The 20,356-nt window shown below is 47.3% G+C and overlaps 1 protein-coding gene across 1 annotated transcript in view; it reads right to left on the bottom strand.

Annotated features, from left to right (window-relative positions):
• Positions 1-20,356, bottom strand: part of SMAD6 (SMAD family member 6) — a 131,777-nt gene that overhangs the window by 79,068 nt on the left and 32,353 nt on the right. The window contains exon 2 of the mRNA XM_086958004.1: positions 10,762-10,818. Within this exon, the coding sequence (XP_086814130.1) occupies positions 10,762-10,818 (57 nt within the window). The remainder of the gene's footprint in view (positions 1-10,761; positions 10,819-20,356) is intronic.

Here is a 20,356-nt window from a genome sequence, read left to right as displayed (position 1 = left end):
TCACATGGCAGATTTGAAGGCAAAGAAGAGTATACAAATCTCTAAGAGGACAGACAACGCAGCTCTCAGATACTCAGGGGAATGCGTTTCTTGATGGCTTTGGCCAGGGCTGGCTTTAGGGCAGTGCAACTGGTGCAGCCGCACCGGGCGGTGACCTGTGGAGGGGGCGCAGACCTCAGGAGGGGTGTGGGGGGGCGCTGTCTTTAGCAATAACTTATGAATGAAGAGATGAGTGGCACTTATGCCCGATGGTAGTGAGAGAATCCAAGGAGGTGGTCATGGGGTATGTTGGCACCAAAAATGATTGTCGCGCCGGGTGCCAACAGCGCTAAGGCCGGCTGTGGGTGGCCAGTCTGGCCAATCTGGTGACTTTGTCACATATTAAAATGACTGTAATAGGCATCGCCTTTACATTCCTAATAGACTCCTGAATGAAGGCTTTACCCTGATACAACTCCTTTCACCAGGGTGGGGGGGCTGCATTCAAAAGTCCTCGTATTGTTTTGCCCTTGGACTGGGGTCAGCACGCGACGCAGCCTGCAGCTATTTTCAAGGTCCGCACAAAAGGAACTTACAGATTTGTTGGAGTTGGCCTAACGGCTAGGGCGGTCCACTTCGAATTTGGGGAACTGGGTTTGAGTCTCGGCAATGACGCTGAACATCCTGTGATTCTGGGCAAATGACTATCTCCCCGTGCCTAACAAAAAGGAATGTGTTCTCATGTAATGCAACTGGCGCTATGTAAAGCGCTCTGATACCTGATTCGGGTCAAGTTTGCGCTATATAAAACACGGAAAATAAAATAAAATAACTAATAGCTATGGACAAAGAGAACGACATCATTGCAACCGCCAGTGCAAAAACATCAAAACGCCCAGGGGAAATCCCATCACCGTGTAGTATCAGGCTGTTCTTTTCTAAATCCAATTAAGATATTTTCCTCTGAGCAATGGGGAATAACATGCAGTCATTTTCGGTATGGCTGGTTTCACCTGGGGGTATTACCCTTTTTTTCACCACCGTGGCCACCCAAGTTCCTCCCAGATGTAATTTGAAGGAGAAAAAAAATATGGAACGATGCACAATTTGGACAACACCTGTAACCACCAACACATGTAAAACGGGGACAACATCAGCTTGCGCCCGATTTTGTACTTCGTAGCGCCCTCATACTGAGCCATAAACCGTGCTGACACCAACGCAGCATTATTAGATTAACAGGAAATATTTTGCTCAGTTGAGGCTATTTCATCAGCCGTGTTTCAATGAATATTGGTAATCGCAATCGATATGAATAATTCTAAATATAAATAGAACCCTGTTCCGGAGGGAACGGGAGTAGAACGGAGGGAAGAAGTGGGCGTACTGTCCCGGAGCAGCAGGTTAGGACTTGGCGCTGATGCGGGCTTGGTTACAGTAACAGCCTGCAAACAATTCGGCAAGTAAACTTTAATTGCCATTATTAAAATTCTTCAGGTTGTTTATCGTGAGCCTTCCTTCCTTCCTCTCGCCTCCCTGCCCAGCGCACCTTGTTTTAACAAGTCTGCCAGCCCCAAACCCACACACCTCTAATTATGGGCTCAGGCGGGATTCGGAGGGGCTACCCTCCCCTTAGTACCTCACCCTTAAAAAAAAAAACTAAAGAGAAAAAGCCACAAATATTCGGTTACCGTCGCTGTTTTAACAAGTCCACTCGAAAGTCGTTCTAAAATGATGGTCTTTTCGTTTTTCGTTAAAATGGAGGGTTATGGAAATATGCAGCAGGAGTGCAAGATTCACCCCACCTCCATTGAAAACCTACTCCAACATCACTTAATCCGGAGCTTCATTCAGAACTCAGAGCAAATGGAACAAGAATTGTCTGAGCCCATAGATCTGGCGTTGGCTGTCAGCCTTTTATGGCTTTGTCAATGTTTGTTCTGTCTTATCACGGTTTTTGAAAAACGCATTTGGGGGGGGGTGGGGCTGCCTGCCCGCGTCAATATAAACTATAAACATTAGCTAAATGTGATTGGCACAAAAATAGACCAATAGAAGAGGATAAAGGATTGGCCGAAAATATATAACATTTTAGTCAAATCAAAAGATTTCCGCTTCTCTCTGACCTTGTTTTTAGTAGAAACTAGCTGGGTTCTGACAATCTCAAAATTGGCTAAAACAAAAATATATTTCCAGTCCTAAAAAGCACACCTTGCCGTCGTAATCTCAGGCGCTTAAGCGAATGCCATCACCCACAGTAAAGATAGCAAATGGCTGAAGTGGGCAGACACATTAACCCAGGCTCGACGCTGTGGTTGGTGGAAGAAAAAAAATTTGAATGGCACAATAAGAGACTTTTGGATAAATAGTTCTGGCTGGGAGCCCCTATAAAAATATTATACATAATTTAGTAAAATCAAAAGGTCTCTGACTGCTAACACAAAACCTAAAAATAATCAGACGATGGAGGTAGAGAACTGGATACTGTACGCTTTTGGTTACGAATGTGAGTCATACTGTCCCCTTCTACAGTAAACGCCTACGTTTAAAAACTATACATGTTTGAGGAAATCCTTCTGCCCAACCCACTAGATGGAAGAAAAATACACAGCACTGTTGTGAATCTAGAATAGAGTCATGTGCCAAAATCCACTATTGGCTTCTCCTATGCATTTAGTACTTCTCTAGAAATAGGAGGCTTTTCCATCCTAACTCAATCTGAAATCAAACCTTTTGTTTCCGGCCCTGTCACTGCTTTTAAAACAGAATTATTCCCTTGTGTCTTCATCCGGCCCTACAAGAGTCAAGCCCTCTCTCCAACATCATGAGTGGGCGCCTTGTACACAAATGGGATCTGGTTCCTTGTTCACCAATATGTCAAGTTGGCCATTAAGGTGCCTTGGTTCTTCCATGCCAATATAACCAAATTTCGTATTATGCCAGCATGATTGTGCTAATGTGGCACAAAACTTTTCATGCAGATGTGGTCAGCTTCATCAGAATAATGTGACAGTGTTCTTTGTACAGCGGAATCATTCCGTACCTTATTCTCCAACATCATCTGGTTCTTTCAATGCCAATGGGGCGCACTTCCCATCACACCAGCAGGGCCCTGCTCCTTGTGCAGTGATGTGGCCCTTCTTCTACCATGCATATGCAGACTTGCTTTTTGCAGGTCAATGCAATCCAGTTCCTTCCCTGTTGAATTTCCCCCACACCAACTCTGGCAATGTTCCATTTACCTCAATGTTCTTTACACACCAAAGTGACCCCTCAATATACTTTTCCCCCCAATATCACCCATTTCTTTGTATGCTGATATTGCAATCGCCATGTTCAAGTTCAGGTAGGCAGATGAAGGCAGGGATCATGGACACAGTTCACTCATCAGAGTGTGGGACCATTTAGAAATAGGGTCCCCAAAAAGACTCCATGGAGCTGCTTCCAAACAGCGTACATCCCACAGTACCAGTAACCTGGGCCCTACATAAGGTCATCCAGGTGCTACTTGACTGCACTTTTAACAACTGGGCACATTGGAGCCTTGGCTCACTAGGAGGAGACTGTGGCATTGGCCTTAAGAAAATAGGTCACAGTACCAGGCAATAAGTTAACCGCTTCGCCACGGGGCAAATTCTGCCACGGTGTGGGGGGATTTGATGCGGGCACAGATCGGACGGCCCCCAGCCGTTCGACGCTCACGCCCACCGTGACCGGGACCATCCGACGCATGGAAGAGGTTATGGGATGCGTACCACATCAAAGGGCATTACCATTGGTTGTCATGCATATCCCAGTTAGAAATGTGTACGATAAAAGCTCATGATATGAAATATTGTCGAACAGAAACAATGAACCCATCACTCTGGCATTCTTGCACCAAACCATCTACATTGTACAAGCCAGCAGCAGTTGTAGATGTAATATTAAGATTGTTTTGCCTCCTCTACACTAACAAATGTTATCTCCTTACAGCTTCCTGCCCTGCTAGCTTTCTATGCTCCACACGAGTACTTGCTCTTCACACTACCCAACAGCACTAGACGTTCTCATTACACACCAGTGCCAGATCCTCATGGTATACACCAATACATACCATTGAAATGTTCTCTAGTGTCTGTTTCTCACAGTGAGCAGATGGCAGTACTTTACAATGTCCATCAGACAATCTCAGCTTTCCTCCTAGGTCTATCCCTCTGCTCACCAGTGCCACTTTTCACCAGTACTAGCTTTTCACGCTGCCCGCTATTTTGCACTTGTTACACTGTCTACCGTTGCCAGCTTATCTTGCCCAGCAGTGCCGGAGCCACACGTTCTCCACCAGCTTCACACTGCCCAACAGTGCCCGCTCCTCATACTGCCCATAAGTGCTGGCTCCTCACCGAACCCACCAGTGGGGACTCCTGACACTGTCCATCAGAGCCAGATCCCTCTTAGCTCCTTAAACCTTTCCAGTTATCACCATTCCTAACACTAAATTCAGCCGGACGGAATGCCTTTTGTACTTTTTTTGCCAGAATCAAGTAGATTTAAATGGTTATTTACCAATAGGAGTAGCTTTGAAGCTTGAAGAGTGTTCTGGATTCATATGCCGTGCCTTATTAGGTCATCTAGTGGTTGGGTCTGGAATCTTCTTGTTAGTCTACTTTCCTCTTTTTCGTTGCTACACATAGCCTGTATCCATTTGGTGCTATGTCCATCCTCCTATGATATCAGATGTGCATACCGGAAGCCCTTGTGCGCGGTCACCATCTTCAGATTATTTTTTCCCTCCTTGGCAAGTTCCTGGGTTAGCAGGCTTCCTCCATCTCTTTTAGTGCTGGGTTATCTTTTCCCTTTTTGTCTCACTTCATGTTCTTATGGGGAGTTGGAATGCTGCACGTGATTCTAGAAAACTCTTCAAGCTGCAAAATGTATCCAACTGGCAAGTAAGCATTTTGTTTTGCAGCATTAATCCTTTTATGGATTCACATGCTGTCCATTGATTTTATAGTAGTATCCCTGGTCACTCCTGGTGGTGGTGTCATATGGATTTGAGCTTGCAAATCGATGTTTCAGTACTCTTTGGCCCACTTCTGACTCTGTGTTCGCTTGTATGTCCACGCGGTTTAGTGGAATAGTGATATGACTTTAGGAAAGAAACATTGGCTAATCCACATGACTTCCCTGTCCTTGTGTATTTGCAGGTAGGGTTCTTGGATGGTCACTGCCTGCCGCTTGTTCACTCTGCGCAGTGACGTGATTGCAATTAGGAATACTCTCTTCAAGGTTAGGAACCATTGCACCGCCTTGTGTTCCAGTTCAAATGGTGCCTTCCGAAATTGTGTCAATACCAGGTTGATGTTCCATGTTTGGATATCTGTGGACCTGGGTGAAGCTACTCTCTTTGCTCCCTCTAAGAACTTTTTGAGACGTGTTGCTGCGAAGAGGCTTCTTCATATATGTCCCCTTGTGTAGGCTACTATTGCTGCCAGGTGTATCTTCAGCAAGGTACATGCTAGCCCGTTTTCCAGCAGGTAACTGAGGTATCTGATCACTATGGTGTCCCCTGTTTTGTTGTGAAACATTCTTTTGCCTCTGCACCACAGGACATCTCTCTGTCTTTTTACTGTGTAGCACTTCCCTGTATTTGTCCTTCTAGCTTCTTTGAGAATATCCATGGATCGTTTAGGTAGGTTCAAGTGTGAAAACTATCTTTGGGAGCCAGGGCACTTGGCTCAGGGTGCTCATTTCTGGGTGGTAGATCTTCCGTCCCTACCTGGAGAGGATGACATGAATTTCTGGTGACTTTATGTTTCCTTGTGCCATTACCACAAGATCTGAGAGCAAAGCTGGTCTTGCGCACTGTAGGACAATTGGGATCAATGTTCTCTGTGACAGCTTGCACTTGTTTAGGTATGAGGGGAAACAGTGGAAAGGCTTATGCAAATTGCCTTGACAAGTCTTATCAGCAGGGCATTACCCTGGAATCGGTAGCGTGGGTGCCCTGGACACAAAGTCTGGGCATTTTGTGTTGTCTGGGGTAGGTAACAGGTCGATGTCTGGAGTAACTCACAGACGGAAGACCTCTTGGAGTGCTCGTTCGTTCGTTTCCCATGCATGTGAAACAGATACCAGTCTGCTTTGACTATTTGGTTTTCCACTTTGTATGCCTGGCAGGTGTGTCATTATTATGGTTATTTCACTGTGAATGGCCCATCTCCAGATCTCTTGGCTAGTTTGGACGGTACAAGCGATGTTGTTCCTCCCTACTTGTTTAGGTAGAGCATCGTGGTTGTATTTTCTGACTAGATTAGCAAAGTCCTTCCCAATACCTGTCTCTGGAAGGCTTTTAGGGCCAGAAAGACCATCTTTACACCAGGAAATGTATGTGATGGGCCACTTTACGGCCTTCCATAGCCTTCTGATTTGTAGTTCCTCCATATGTGCTCCCCACCTGTGTGGGGCTCATCCGTAATGATTGTCATCGCTGGAGTTGGTTGCATGAAAGGTCTGCCCACCTCTATGGTTTCCATGTTTCACCATGTCATCTACTTCTGCACTCTGTGATACAACCATGAGATCCTCCCAACACCGCATTGCCTGTGACCATTGTTTCTGGATCCATTCTTGTAATGGTCTCATATGTAGTCTTTTATCTGGGATCGACGGTATGCATGAGGTCAGCATGTTCATTATATCCCCCACATCTCTGTCAAAAACTGACACCTGCGGTAGAGGAAAGCTTGCTCCATTATTGCTTGAATCCTCTTGAAAGTGGAGAAGGCTCTTCCCTTGACCATGTGGATTCTGGCTCCTAGAACTTTTCCAAGTGTATTGTGAGCCCCCGTCTGTGGACAGTGTCCATGACTGTTCTGTATTCTTTTCACATTGCGAGCACTAGATTACTTTTATTGGCTAGTCGTCTAGGTACGGCTAAACATGATTTTTTTCTTCCTCAAGTGGTCTGCCACTGTGGCTAGGCTCTTCGTGAACACCCTGGGTGCTTACATTCTGAAGGGGAGAACCCTGAATCGGTAGTGGTTTTTTTGTTGACACCGAATCATAGGTATTTCTTGTATTTGTGGTTCATGGAAATGTGTAGATAGTCATCTTTGAGGTCTATGGTTGTCATGTGGTCCTTTTCTCAGTCGCGGTATGACCTCTTGCAGTGTGGACGTTTAGAATTTTCACATTTTTATGAACTTGTTTAGAAAGTGGTGGTCCAAGATTGGTTTTAGGAGTTTTTCCAGTTTTGAAGTGAGGAAGTATGTTGAGTAGTTTCCTTAACTGATTTCTGCTATGGGCAATTTATCCATTGCTTTATTTTCTAGCAGTTCCTAAACTTCTCTGCAAGCAGTGCCTTTTTTCTTCCATGCGATCTTGTCTTTGGTCTGGCCACAGGTGGACTCCTTATTAATTCTACGCAGTAACCGTGTTGGACGATGTCGAGCATCCATTTGTCGGAGACAACCCCACCTTCATTCCTGCAGGAAGATCTATATTCTTCCCCCAACTGGTGTTATGTGGTAGGGTTTATGGTCTGTTAAATCAATTGTTGGAGGAGCTTGCTCCTCCGGAACGTTGCATCTTCCCCTGGCTCTGCCCCGAAAGGACTGATACTGCAAAAGCCAAGACTGTTACAGTAGGTGTAACCCCTGTTGATGGGCTGTCTGCTGATAAGATAGCGGAGTTGTCGTGATTTGGAAGCCTCTTCAGCACATGGGTTTTCTTGTTGGGTTTGTTACTCCTTCTGGGTTGACCCGGAACTGCTGCGCCCCAATGGCCTTTGCTGTGTCATTGTCCTTTTTTAGCTGCTACAGATTGTCATCTATAGCTGTTCCAAACAGGTTCTCTCCTGTAAAGTTTGCATTTATGGGGATTGCCTTAACCTAATTTCGGAATTTGGACACCCACAGCCAGGCGTGTCGCCTCACAGATATTCCTGTGAACATCTGCCTTCTGGCCATGGCAGCCGCATCTAAGGCAGATTTTAAGCAAGTGTTTGCTATTATTTTCCCCTCTTCTACCAGTGCGGCTCCCCGTTTCTGAATTGCTCTGGGTGGGATCTTAAAAGTTATATGACCTCTTTCCAGTGGCTGGGTGTGTATTCGTTGAAGAGTGCATTCGTTTGAGTTCATGATCCTTCACTATGTTGGAGCCTTCTGCCTCCGCTATGTCTGTCTGTTCAACGTTATCCTTTTCCTCACTCGGCAGTCCAAGTCCAAGGTCCCTCAGCGTCGAGTCCCCATTCTTTTGCGTATGCATGATCGCATGGGGATTAGGCCCGGTTTTTCCCTTGCAGCCAAGTTTATGGTCTTGAGCCTGAACTTGGAGCACACTTTGCAGGTCTTAGTGTCGAGGTCCCTCAGCAGGCAGAGGTTGCAGACCTTGTGGTTGTTCTTCTGGACACATTTTCAGTGGCACTCACGGCAGAACCTAAAGGGAGTATTTTCCATTTCCCCGGGGTGGTTCTCTCTCCCCTTTTATACATTCTCTGACTAAGTAGTCGATGACTTGCATAGTCTGTTCCCTTTCCCGGTGCACATCCATCTGACTATGTTGGAGCCTTCTGCCTCCGCTATGTCTGTCTGTTCAACGTTATCCTTTTCCTCACTCGGCAGTCCAAGTCCAAGGTCCCTCAGCGTTGAGTCCCCATTCTTTTGTGTCTGCATGATCGCATGGGGATTCATTATGCCCGGTTATTCCCTAGCAGCCAAGTTTATGGTCTTGAGCCTGAACTTGGAGCACACTTTGCAGGTCTTAGTGTCGAGGTCCCTCAGCAGACAGAGGTTGCAGACCTTGTAGTTGTTCTTCTGGACAAATTATCAGTGGCACTCACGGCAGAACCTAACGGGAGTATTTTCCATTTCCCCGGGGTGGTTCTCTCTCCCCTTTTATACATTCTCTGACTAAGTAGTCGATGACTTGCATAGTCTGTTCCCTTTCCTGGTGCACATCCATCTCCTATTCAGTGTTCTTCCCTCTGTTATTTTCCTTTTCTTCTTTTTTGTTTGGCAATCCATCAGTATGTGATGTAACTACTCTCAGTGCCCTCGGAGCTTCAGCTGTAGCTTCCTGGCCCAAAGGTGGGGAAAAAATGTGAAGTTGGCGACCACGCACAAGGGCTTCTGAGGGACGTCATAGGAGGAAGGACATAGCACCAAATGGCTACAGCCTACGCCCACCTACACACAAAAAAGAGGAGGTAGGACCAACAAGAAGAGACCAGAACCAATCACTATATGCAGAATAACACACAGCATGTGGATTCAAAAAATTATTCATGCTGCAAAACACCTACTTTCCTTTAACAGACTGAACTCTCTAACCCTATTTGCGCTCCTTTTCTCCTGAACATCTTCCCTCTTAACGTCTCTTCATCCTTCTAGCAATACCGTAGCTAGTTACTCCCCCATTCTGCACTGACTATGTTTTTTACTCCTGTTTTCCACCTTTACCTTAGCACCTTTATACTAGGTACTCAAGCCCTATATACACACAAACACTAGGACTTCTCGCTGGACTTATATAACAGTACCTAAACCCATGCCTTTACACTAGTTCTTTTAATCCCACCTTCATTATTAAACCTCTTAATCCACCTTATTGCCACTTTGTAATCCATTGCATCCCTACTCCAACCTGTGCGCCAGTGCCTATTCCACAGAACCACCACATCTACCAGGACCTTGGCACCTCTACCCTAGTAAACATACAATAACCCTTGTCCCTAGCACCTTTTCTAGCTCCCTTGTTACCCTTAGAGCCCCTTCTGTTTTATTTATTAGTCTTTCATCACCCTTATCACCGCCATCTGGTGTTTTTTGTCAGATGTCCTCAAAACTTTAAAGGGGTGGCGGGGAGGGGGCTTTGAGAACTCAGCAAATCAGATTTTTGCCAGCATATGGTTGTCAGACTGGGGGTTGGGGTCTCTTTTGTATGGTGTTGCTCCAAAATGAGGCAGTGTGTCTTGCATACTGGCCGACTCAATACTTTTAACACCGCAATATTACCTTGTGTAGCAATATGGTAAGCTCCTTGAAAGTAGGGGTGGGCTGTTGATGTGAGCACACGATTATAACCTTCCAGGGCTTGAACCATGCAAGCACATCCAATGGATTCCAATACTGCACACATCAAGGGTGAAATCAGCTGGAGAAAGAGGTACAAGGCAGAGTATACAACATACAGGACATTTTTACAACAGGCTAGCCTTTCAATGACCATCATTCCTGCACCCTTAACCACCTAAATGTAGAATCTCAAGGAAAGAACAACCTTTGCCGAGGAAGAGCTAAAACTAGACTTAAGGCTTTTATGTCAGTCTACTGTGGTGGTTCATGGAAGGCACCTGAGTTCATATTTAAATGCCATTTAGACAGTTCAATTACGCGATTAAAGGGGCAAAGATGGATGTCTTCTTTTGGCCTTTCCTCTTTACGGCCCGATCATCAGAACCCAGTTTGGGAGGCCTCGGTCTACCAACATCTTATTCCATACACCTCACTTTGGAATCCAGTGTTGAAAGCTGTTGGACATCTGTATCACTGCATCCTGTCCACTCTTGGAGCCAAGAATGGTTTTGTGTACACCCAAGTCCTCAAGATCCTGCTCTCGAACCCAGACAAAGTGACCAGTCTACCGGTATCCTATCTAGTTGACCTTACTGTATCACAAAACAGCTTATGCGTTACCTTATACTGTCCACAGAATCATGCTGCAGCACTGCACAAGAGACTTTTACAAAACCAAATCATATGATTTGGACGCGGCTGTTGAACAAATCAAAATCTCACTCACCCAGTGGCTTTCTCTCCACGTCAGGGGACAGCCGGGAGTATGGAGGTGGTGGGGACTCTGCAAGCAAAATGAAAGACCAACATTTCACATCAGTGCGACATTAAGCGGCAGACATCAAGGACAATGTGCATGCGTAATTTCTGAAACTTCATGCAATTTTTAAATGCAAGGGAAGCTTTCCCAGCTCTTTTGTATGTGTCCAGCTCCCCAATGAGGGAGGGATTGGCAGAGTCACCTACCCAAAATATTATTCTTGTGTTGCCAGCGACGATCAAAAACCACTTTGGGGTGCCCTCACCCACTCCTGGGAGCCCACATCTTTTAGATGTATTCATTCATGGGTGAATGTCGCACCTCCGTGAGGGGTCTCCAAACTAGAAGTAATAGTGCCGAAGGGCCTTCACTCACCATCCCCATGGTGCCAACAACTCCTCTCCCAGAGATAGGGGTACATACATTCACCCCCGGTGCCTATGCAAGCACGGTTGTATGTTATTTAGTAGAAACCGATTTCATGTAATACCATCAATAAAAACGATCTCACCTAATTTGTTTAATGGAAATTTGCAGTACACATTGGCTTCTGCATGCTTTTTTACGGTGTAAATGTGCAACGGTTGTGGGTTTTACTTTCAGCAACATATGTGTTTGAGGTATTTATTTCAGGGGACATTACTTCAGAATTGTACCTTTATATTGTCAAACCATGACTTTGGATGCCTTCAATTCGCCGACCACTCACCACCAAATGCACCATCCATCTCTGCCCCCTGTAAAAACGCTCAACATGCCTAAACTACACCCTTCCTGGTAGAACTTCAATGAACCTGGAGGATTGTTCTCCAGCAGATTCTACGGATAAGAAGCTGAATGATCTATTCTTTAAAGTAGGTGTTTTCTGCCAAAAAATCTCATGTTAAAAGCAAGTAACCTATTCAACAGATTTAGCTGAATCTATGGTAAAGGACTTTGATAAGGTAGCAGTAGCCATCTAGAAGGACCATGAATGATCAGAAATATCCCAACTGCATAAACTAATGGCATGGATTCTGGCAATCTGGTATCCAAGTTCACAGAATTTGTTGTTAAGGATCAAACTAACTCGACAGGTGATGAGGGACTTGAGTTGGTGGATTATCCATCTTATTCCTGAGGGCTTAACAATTGCTGATTTCTCTCTCAGTGATTCAAATACAGGGAGTGTTCAATGTACTAACGGACACATTGAGCAGAGAGATCCACTCGTTTCTGGACTTTGCCCTGCATGCAGAAATGTTCAAGTTCTTGGAGCATCGTTGGCGTCTACCATTCAGACATATTTGCTTCCACAGGGAATGAAAAGATTCAGAAATTCTGTTAAAGGGGAAGGGAGAAGTAGGTCTGCACAGTAGATGCTCTGCTGTGTAGGTCACCCTAGGATCTTCTATATACCTTTCCTACGTTTCCACTGATAAAGAATTCCTATTGAGAGTGAGGAGGGAGCAAGTTCAGGTAATTCTGATAGCCCCAGCAGGGCCCCACGCCAACTAGTCTCCTCTGTTTACAGCTCTGAGGATCGAAGTAATCAACTGTACCTTCACCTCTTCTCTTTCTGGTGCTAAGACAGGAATCCTTTAGGTGCTACGGAAGTCAGTGGGGCACTTTTGGTCGATAGGCCCTAGAAAAGCTTTGGATCCCACCACTGTTGATTGTATTTACATCCTTGAGTTTTTACGGGATGGATCTACAGTGGGGCTAAGAGAGGCTACTCTAGCGGTACAGTGGGCATCCATAATGTCCATTAGGAGTTCTTGGAAAAATCGTAGGAATGATGGGTTGGTTTCTCTGTAGTTTAGGGGCCTAGCAAACAACTGTCCGATACCTCCCAGGCTATTTCCTTCATGAGATTTTGTTTTGGTACTCGAAGCATGAAAGAATCCTCCATTTGAGCTGATACAGGAAGTGTATTAGAAGTCTCTCACTCTAAAAACTTTTTCCTTAGTAGATACTACTTCTGCTAGGAGATTTGCTGTGTTGGGCGCACTAACATATACACATCCTTTTTGCAGATTTTTTTAAGAAAGATTGTTTTAAGGAGTATTCATTATGTGCTTCCCAATCTGAATTCCCATTTTCATAGGGCTTTCCATCCACAGCTGAAGGAGGGCTTCATGCTTTGGATATGAGATTAGGTAATTTTACATATTTAAATCATTTAGAAGGGTAGAAGCCGTTTTGTCAAATTTGGGATAGCCAGAAAAGGGGAAACACAGTGACTTTCTCAATAAGTAGATAGGCCAAATCTCTAGTTTCATTGGCTTAAAAACACAACTGGTTAATTTCCACCTTTGGGGATACAAGGAAGGCCCACAAGAAGCGGGAGTCGACGAGTAAACCTGTGGCACCGACTCTCGCAATCTATGAAGGCCCAGTATTACTGGCTTCCCTATACGGATCCGAGCTGTGGGGGTTCGAGAACACAACGGAGTTAGTTATATCTGAAAACAAGTTCATGAGAGATCTGGTGGCCCTCCCAGTTTCCACCCCGCTAATCCCACTACGGCTAGATTTGAGTAGGCGCCCCCTTAAAGACATAGTGCGCTTGCGCCCACTACTTTTTTGGGTGCGACTGAGAAGGACCCGGGAGCTCCATAACTATGCAGCAGCTCTAGATGAACTTATTCTGCTCAATACGGGTAATAAGATCAAGTGGCTGAGCAATCTGAGGCAGCTGGTTGTGCAATTGGGCTTGAGTGAATCATGGATGAGCCAAACACCGCCTCCCAAGTTAGTGATCAAGAAGCTCTATTAGGACTGGGTCCAGGAGGTGGCCACATGCAGAGGTGCAGGGGGTCCTCTCTCTGAGCGGTTCCTCGAGATCAAATGGACAACGAAACTTGAACCCTTCCTAGAGTTCATAGGGAAACCTCTGGATAGATCACTTTACCTAAAACTTAGGCTTGGGACCCTCCCGGTGAATGATTTCACCTCCGAGTGGAACAATCTAGGTGGTCTATCAAAAGCCTGCCCTGGTTGTACAGCCCCCAACGAGTCTGTGGCGCATTTTCTCTCTGCCTGCCCGGCATATAGGGTCGCCAGGAAGATATGGTTAAAACCATCATGCAAGGGACTGGGCCTTAGGTGTCAGAAAATGGCCCTACGGGTCCTCTGCACCGACACGTCCTCTACTGCTATGGTGTGTGGGGTAGCTAAATACTTGGGTAGTGCATGGCAGACACGTATGAGGAGGGCCAAGCCCACCCCCCATTCAACCTAACTGCCAGATGTCCCCCTGGTAGGATGTTTTCATGGTTCTCATGTATCTGTTTTTAGTGTATATTTTATTGATTTTAGAATTTGGGTAGTATGTGATGCTGTATGTATACAAGGATTGGTGGGTTCTTGTTTTTATCTTTTTAATTGTATTGTATAAATTGCATACTTTTATGATGACATTTTTTTAATCGAATGAAGTACATCTACATTGTCAAGTATGTGAATCCAAGGACATGCACTCTGATGGATCTGCTCCTTCTTGACTAGAAGGACCCAGTCAGTCTGGCACCAAACGCCAAGGATGGCCGAGACCTCATTTACCGAGTTCCGCAAGGATCCTCCCTGAGACCGACCTCTTCAACACACACATATGATCCCTCTAACCAGCATCATCCACTCTCATGACATCCACGTCCTCTCTCACGCTGACGACACACAGCATCATTCTCTCCCTGATTGACAAGATGGCCAGTACCCGGATCAAGTTTAATGCCTGCATGACTGAAATCGCTCACTGGATGAAGACCAACTGTTTGAAGCTGAACACTGACAAGACCGAAATTGTGATCTTTCGGAAGAGCACTTCACCATGGACTCCACCTGGTGGTCAACAGAGCTAGGACCAACACCCACCCCCATTACCAACACCAAGAAATTTGGGACCATCGAGAGCAAACTCAACATGGCTGCCCAAGTCAAGGCGGTCACTGCCTCATGCTCCATACCAAGGAGACGCACAACCTCGCCACAAGCAGATTGTACGATGAGCACAGTATCTATGCCGGGATTAACAAAAATACTCATGTGAAGGCTGCAGACTATTCCGTGTTCTGCAGCCAGAATCAGTCAACTTTCCACTCTGCAGTCACATTACAGCACACCTAGAGGAGCACCACTGGCTCACCAGACACAAACGAGATCAATTCAAACTCCTCGCCCACTCTTTCAAGGCACTAAATAACACGGGCACAGCATACTCCAACAGTCTCTTCTGCTTTCACAAAACTTCGAGACAGTTCCGCTCATACAGATTCCAATTTGCACACATCTGGAAAACAAGATTCTGCGGTCGAGACTTCTCCTACATTGCTCCTAAATCACAGAATGTCCTGCCGCTACCCATAAGAGTTTCTCCTAACTTCTTGAAGTCAGCAAGAAGCTGAAGACCTGGCTTTTAAATAGTCCCACAAGGCCATAGGATTGGCTAGACTCACATCTACTCATCACCAAGATACCCTCCCGCGTGGTAGTGTGCACTACAAATTACCATAACATAGGTCTTAAACTGTAGCATTTACAGGAGCCAGGATTACAGCTACATTGGCCTCCCCCCTCAGCCTTTATTAGACACTAGAAGGTTTCGGATGAAACACGCCTTGATGTTGTCCTGGGATACTGAGTACGTTCCTCTACGAAGTAATTGGTGGTTCCACAGAGGTCACAGTGTGGAAAAGGCAGTCAGCAAAAGTTGCCGGAAGTGGGAGAGTTTGTCACGTCGCGCACACTACATTTACTACTTGAGAAATTAAATATGCAGCATTTGTCCCTGTTACCACTTTAGAGCGCTAGCATGGAGCACACAACCCATGAATGCAGTCTCAGTCGAGAAGAGCTCACATACCTGAAATTCATCTTACACTGACACAGCAGGGTCTTATATGAAACATATGTAGTTTGTTTTTGCCCTCATATGGCATCCTAAAACATTCGAGTGTTTTGAACTCAGGAGTCCCGTGTACTGGCAGCTTTTGTGGGTACCTAGGCCTTTATTCCAGTAGGCGGATTGTTACAACCTGGGCGCTCGACTCTAAGATTTCTGAACTGTTTACGTGGCCCTGTGTCCACAAATTTAGGCATACTCCTGGCGCCTGATAGTGTGCATCCCACAGTTTAAAGTCGGCGCGGCTTTGTGACGTCACTACCCGTCGCCGAATCACTACTTTAAGCTTCAGCCGAAAGGAGAGCACTCTGGGGTGCCTCGTCGCCAGGGCGTCTCCGTTCTAGTTTGAAATCCCTCGATAAAAGGCTGCCGGGGCGATGTGCAGATACGAGTGGAATGTTTCTTGTCTGCTTGACCTTGAATGCAGAACTGCATTTGTTCCTCTGGGGCTGGACAGGGCAACACCTTCTATTTGCAGCCACCACTTAAAGTTCTTTGTAGGCCCCAGACAGCATGTCTGCCTCGGAGGAGCCCGAGGCTCCGGGACTACGGTTTTTTTTAGGTCTCGCCCTGGAATTCGCATCCGAAGGATGCGTCCAGGGCGGAGACTTATAGTCGGCTGACACGGGGGAATGAGGGACACAAAACTGTGACGAGCGTGGATTGAGCTGCGTGCACGCGCGTCAACATTCACGCATGCGCACATCACAGCCACACGCATACACAGCACTCACGCATGCGCACATACACACGCATACACAGGCACACCCCCGTCACCTACACGCATACACAGAGACCCCTCCACACACACCAGCCCCTCTCCTCTCGGCTCCACACACACGCACACGCATTTACACTTACACAGACACGCAGGCACCCAGACAGGCAACCCCCCCCCCTCACACACACGCATACACACAGACTCCAGGACACATACACATACACACACACATGCACGCTCACACACATACACAGTCCGCCGCCGCGCGCGCGCACACAGATGCCCCCCGCCCCCCCCAACAAGGCGACGCCCCACTCACCGGCATCCTCAGTGCAGCGGCTCCCACCGGCAGCAAGACTCTTCTTCCCTTCTTCGGCACCGGGGCGCAGGGTAGGCTCCTGCCTGCTCCGGTGCGCCAAACAATCGCGGCTCTTCCGTGGGAGGCGGGGTAGGCTCCCGCCCTCCTACTTCCGGTTGTCCCGCCCGGCCTGCCTGACTTCCTGGTAGAAGACACGGAATGTTCATGGCAAACAGACAGACAAAAAGTGTCTTAAGAATCTTTCGTGCGCCGGTAAAGTCATCGCGGTGCTGACCAGCAGAGGGAATGCACAAGGTAAGCGGCTCGCAAGGAGGTGGTGGGGGTGTGAGGCGAGGGACGTGATCTCGCTTAATTTAGTTTCGAGTAGAGCCCCCTGCCTCCCTCAACCGTGCCCCCTCCCCCGCTTGAAGGGGCCTGTACTATGCCCCTGGTGCCCATTTGGTTTGTATTGTAAGTTCGCAACTCATTATATAACACACGTTAGAGTTGCTCCCTGAGCCTATTCTTCAGGACATTGACACAGTTTAATTCCCTCACAGGTGGCCCGTGTGTGTGTTAATGTGTGTATATGACGTTGCACCTGTAGTTGTGAATGTACGCACGTCTGACTGGCGCGGAGGTGTGCATGCATACGTGTGCATCTATCTCTGGATGCGGGCAAGAGCAGAAATGTCCTCTCTCTATGTGTGCTTCAGTGGCCAGCCACTACTGCCTCTCCAAAGGACTTGCGGATTGCCTTGTGTTGCGATCAAACTCACTTCCGGATTTCAGTAACGCTAGGTGTTACCTGCGCATTATCAGGCAAGGCCTTTCAAGGGATGAGCTCCGGAGCTCATCTTTCTAACAACACGATCCGGCTGGAGCAGCGGGGACGGCTGAGGTGCTGAGAGGACTCGGTGCATCAGAACACTGATGCTGCAATGCAGGTTTTCTCTGAGCACTTACAGTCACTGTCACAACCGGCTTTCGTTTTCACTGTTAACAGCACATATTTCTTTTACAAGTGGGATTAAAGGAGGTAGGCAGAGGACCGTGTTCAACAAAAAGAGGGGACACGTATTGCATGCAATCCTCCAGAATTGGCACCGCTTTTACAATATACGCGCTGCTGTGATTTGAGGCCCTGTTGAACAGCTCCAACATTCACCAGACATCATTTCCTTCATGTAGAGACATGAAGAATGGCGGAGAGGGAGTTTTGAATATGAGGGACTATGTTAATGTAAAAAGGGCATAAAGTACACCCTGCCGTAATTCTGGTGCAGAGTGACTGCAAATCCTCCAGTGAGCCCACACTGAAGGCCAAGATTTGTCTGTGAGATACGGGAGACTCAGGGGCCCTCTTCAAATTCTGCCTGTGGGCCCCCTCCATTTTGCATTGCGTCATAGAGTGTAATGTGCTGTAGGGCACAAGGCGGCTGTCTGCTGCACATGGTACCTTTGTATATTTTCTTGTCTAGAACCAGATATTCCTTAATACTTCCCGGAAAATCTGTTCTTCTCGGAGGAGCTAGTGTGTCACCGAACAGGATGTGACACAGGGGTATCGGAGCTAGGGGAGTCAGAAACGCTAACATCATGGAAGGGCCTTTAATGGTGCAGGTTTGATGATGGAATACCTTTCTGCTCTTACATTATTTAAGGAAATGTGCTCCCTGTGCTTTCCAGTGAGGAGTGTTGAGTGTCCGGTGTAGTACAGAAAAATGGACATGCATCCTCGGATCAGATTGTGGCAGCTAGACATGCAGCAGAAGTTCGTTGTCACTCGCTTCCATTTCTGCACATTCAAGCACCTTGGACCGGAAAACGTACGCTTGTCCCTAATGTAACAAGCGCGAGGCCAGGTGCTGCAGCAACATTACAGTACTCCATTGCCGTGGGCCCAGAGCCATGAACTAGGTTTAAACCTTCTCTAATCTCAGTTCCTTCGTTAATCAGATGCACCGACCAGAGCCGTAGCCTCCATTAGCGCAGCAGGAGCATTGGTGCCGGGGTTCAGAGGCTCTATGTAGACACCCAAACACACACACACGGAGTGACAGTGAGTGCGAAGTGACAGTGAGTGCGGAGTGACAGTGAGTGCAGAGTGACAGTGAGTGCAGAGTGACAGTGAGTGCAGAGTGACAGTGAGTGCAGAGTGCGTGCAGAGTGACAGTGAGTGCAGAGTGACAGTGAGTGCAGAGTGACAGTGAGTGCAGAGTGACAGTGAGTGCAAAGTGACAGTGAGTGCAGAGTGACAGTGAGTGCAGAGTGCGTGCAGAGTGACAGTGAGTGCAGAGTGAGTGCAGAGTGACAGTGAGTGCAGAGTGACAGTGAGTGCAGAGTGACAGTGAGTGCAGAGTGACAGTGAGTGCAGAGTGACAGTGAGTGCGGAGTGACAGTGAGTGCAGAGTGCGTGCAGAAACAGTGAGTGCAGAGTGCGTGCAGAGTGACAGTGAGTGCAGAGTGACAGTGAGTGCAGAGTGACAGTGAGTGCAGAGTGACAGTGAGTGCAGAGTGACAGTGAGTGCAGAGTGCGTGCAGAGTGACAGTGAGTGCAGAGTGACAGTGAGTGCAGAGTGACAGTGAGTGCAGAGTGACAGTGAGTGCAGAGTGCGTGCAGAGTGACAGTGAGTGCAGAGTGACAGTGAGTGCAGAGTGACAGTGAGTGCAGAGTGACAGTGAGTGCAGAGTGACAGTGAGTGCAGAGTGAGTGCAGAGTGACAGTGAGTGCAGAGTGACAGTGAGTGCAGAGTGACAGTGAGTGCAGAGTGACAGTGAGTGCAGAGTGAGTGCAGAGTGACAGTGAGTGCAGAGTGACAGTGAGTGCAGAGTGCGTGCAGAGTGACAGTGAGTGCAGAGTGACAGTGAGTGCAGAGTGACAGTGAGTGCAGAGTGACAGTGAGTGCAGAGTGACAGTGAGTGCAGAGTGACAGTGAGTGCAGAGTGAGTGCAGAGTGACAGTGAGTGCAGAGTGAGTGCAGAGTGACAGTGAGTGCAGAGTGACAGTGAGTGCAGAGTGACAGTGAGTGCAGAGTGACAGTGAGTGCAGAGTGACAGTGAGTGCAGAGTGCGTGCAGAGTGACAGTGCGTGCAGAGTGACAGTGAGTGCAGAGTGACAGTGAGTGCAGAGTGACAGTGAGTGCAGAGTGAGTGCAGAGTGACAGTGAGTGCAGAGTGAGTGCAGAGTGACAGTGAGTGCAGAGTGAGTGCAGAGTGACAGTGAGTGCAGAGTGACAGTGAGTGCAGAGTGACAGTGAGTGCAGAGTGACAGTGAGTGCAGAGTGACAGTGAGTGCAGAGTGACAGTGAGTGCAGAGTGCGTGCAGAGTGACAGTGAGTGCAGAGTGACAGTGAGTGCAGAGTGACAGTGAGTGCAGAGTGACAGTGAGTGCAGAGTGCATGCAGAGTGACAGTGCGTGCAGAGTGACAGTGCGTGCAGAGTGACAGTGCGTGCAGAGTGACAGTGCGTGCAGAGTGACAGTGAGTGCAGAGTGACAGTGAGTACAGTCACTCAGCACCACCACATTATCAGTCAGAACCACCACAGCATCACTCAGAACCACCACAGCACCACTCAGCACCACCACAGCATCACTCAGCATCACTCAGCACCACCACAGCACCACCATAGCACCACTCAGCACCACCACTGCATCACT

Source organism: Lissotriton vulgaris, chromosome 2_1, assembly GCF_964263255.1.
Source record: "Lissotriton vulgaris chromosome 2_1, aLisVul1.2, whole genome shotgun sequence".
In the NCBI taxonomy this organism is placed as follows: Eukaryota; Metazoa; Chordata; class Amphibia; order Caudata; family Salamandridae; genus Lissotriton; species Lissotriton vulgaris.
The sequence above is the reverse complement of the archived record's forward strand: the minus strand, read 5'-3'. Positions and strand labels throughout refer to the sequence as shown.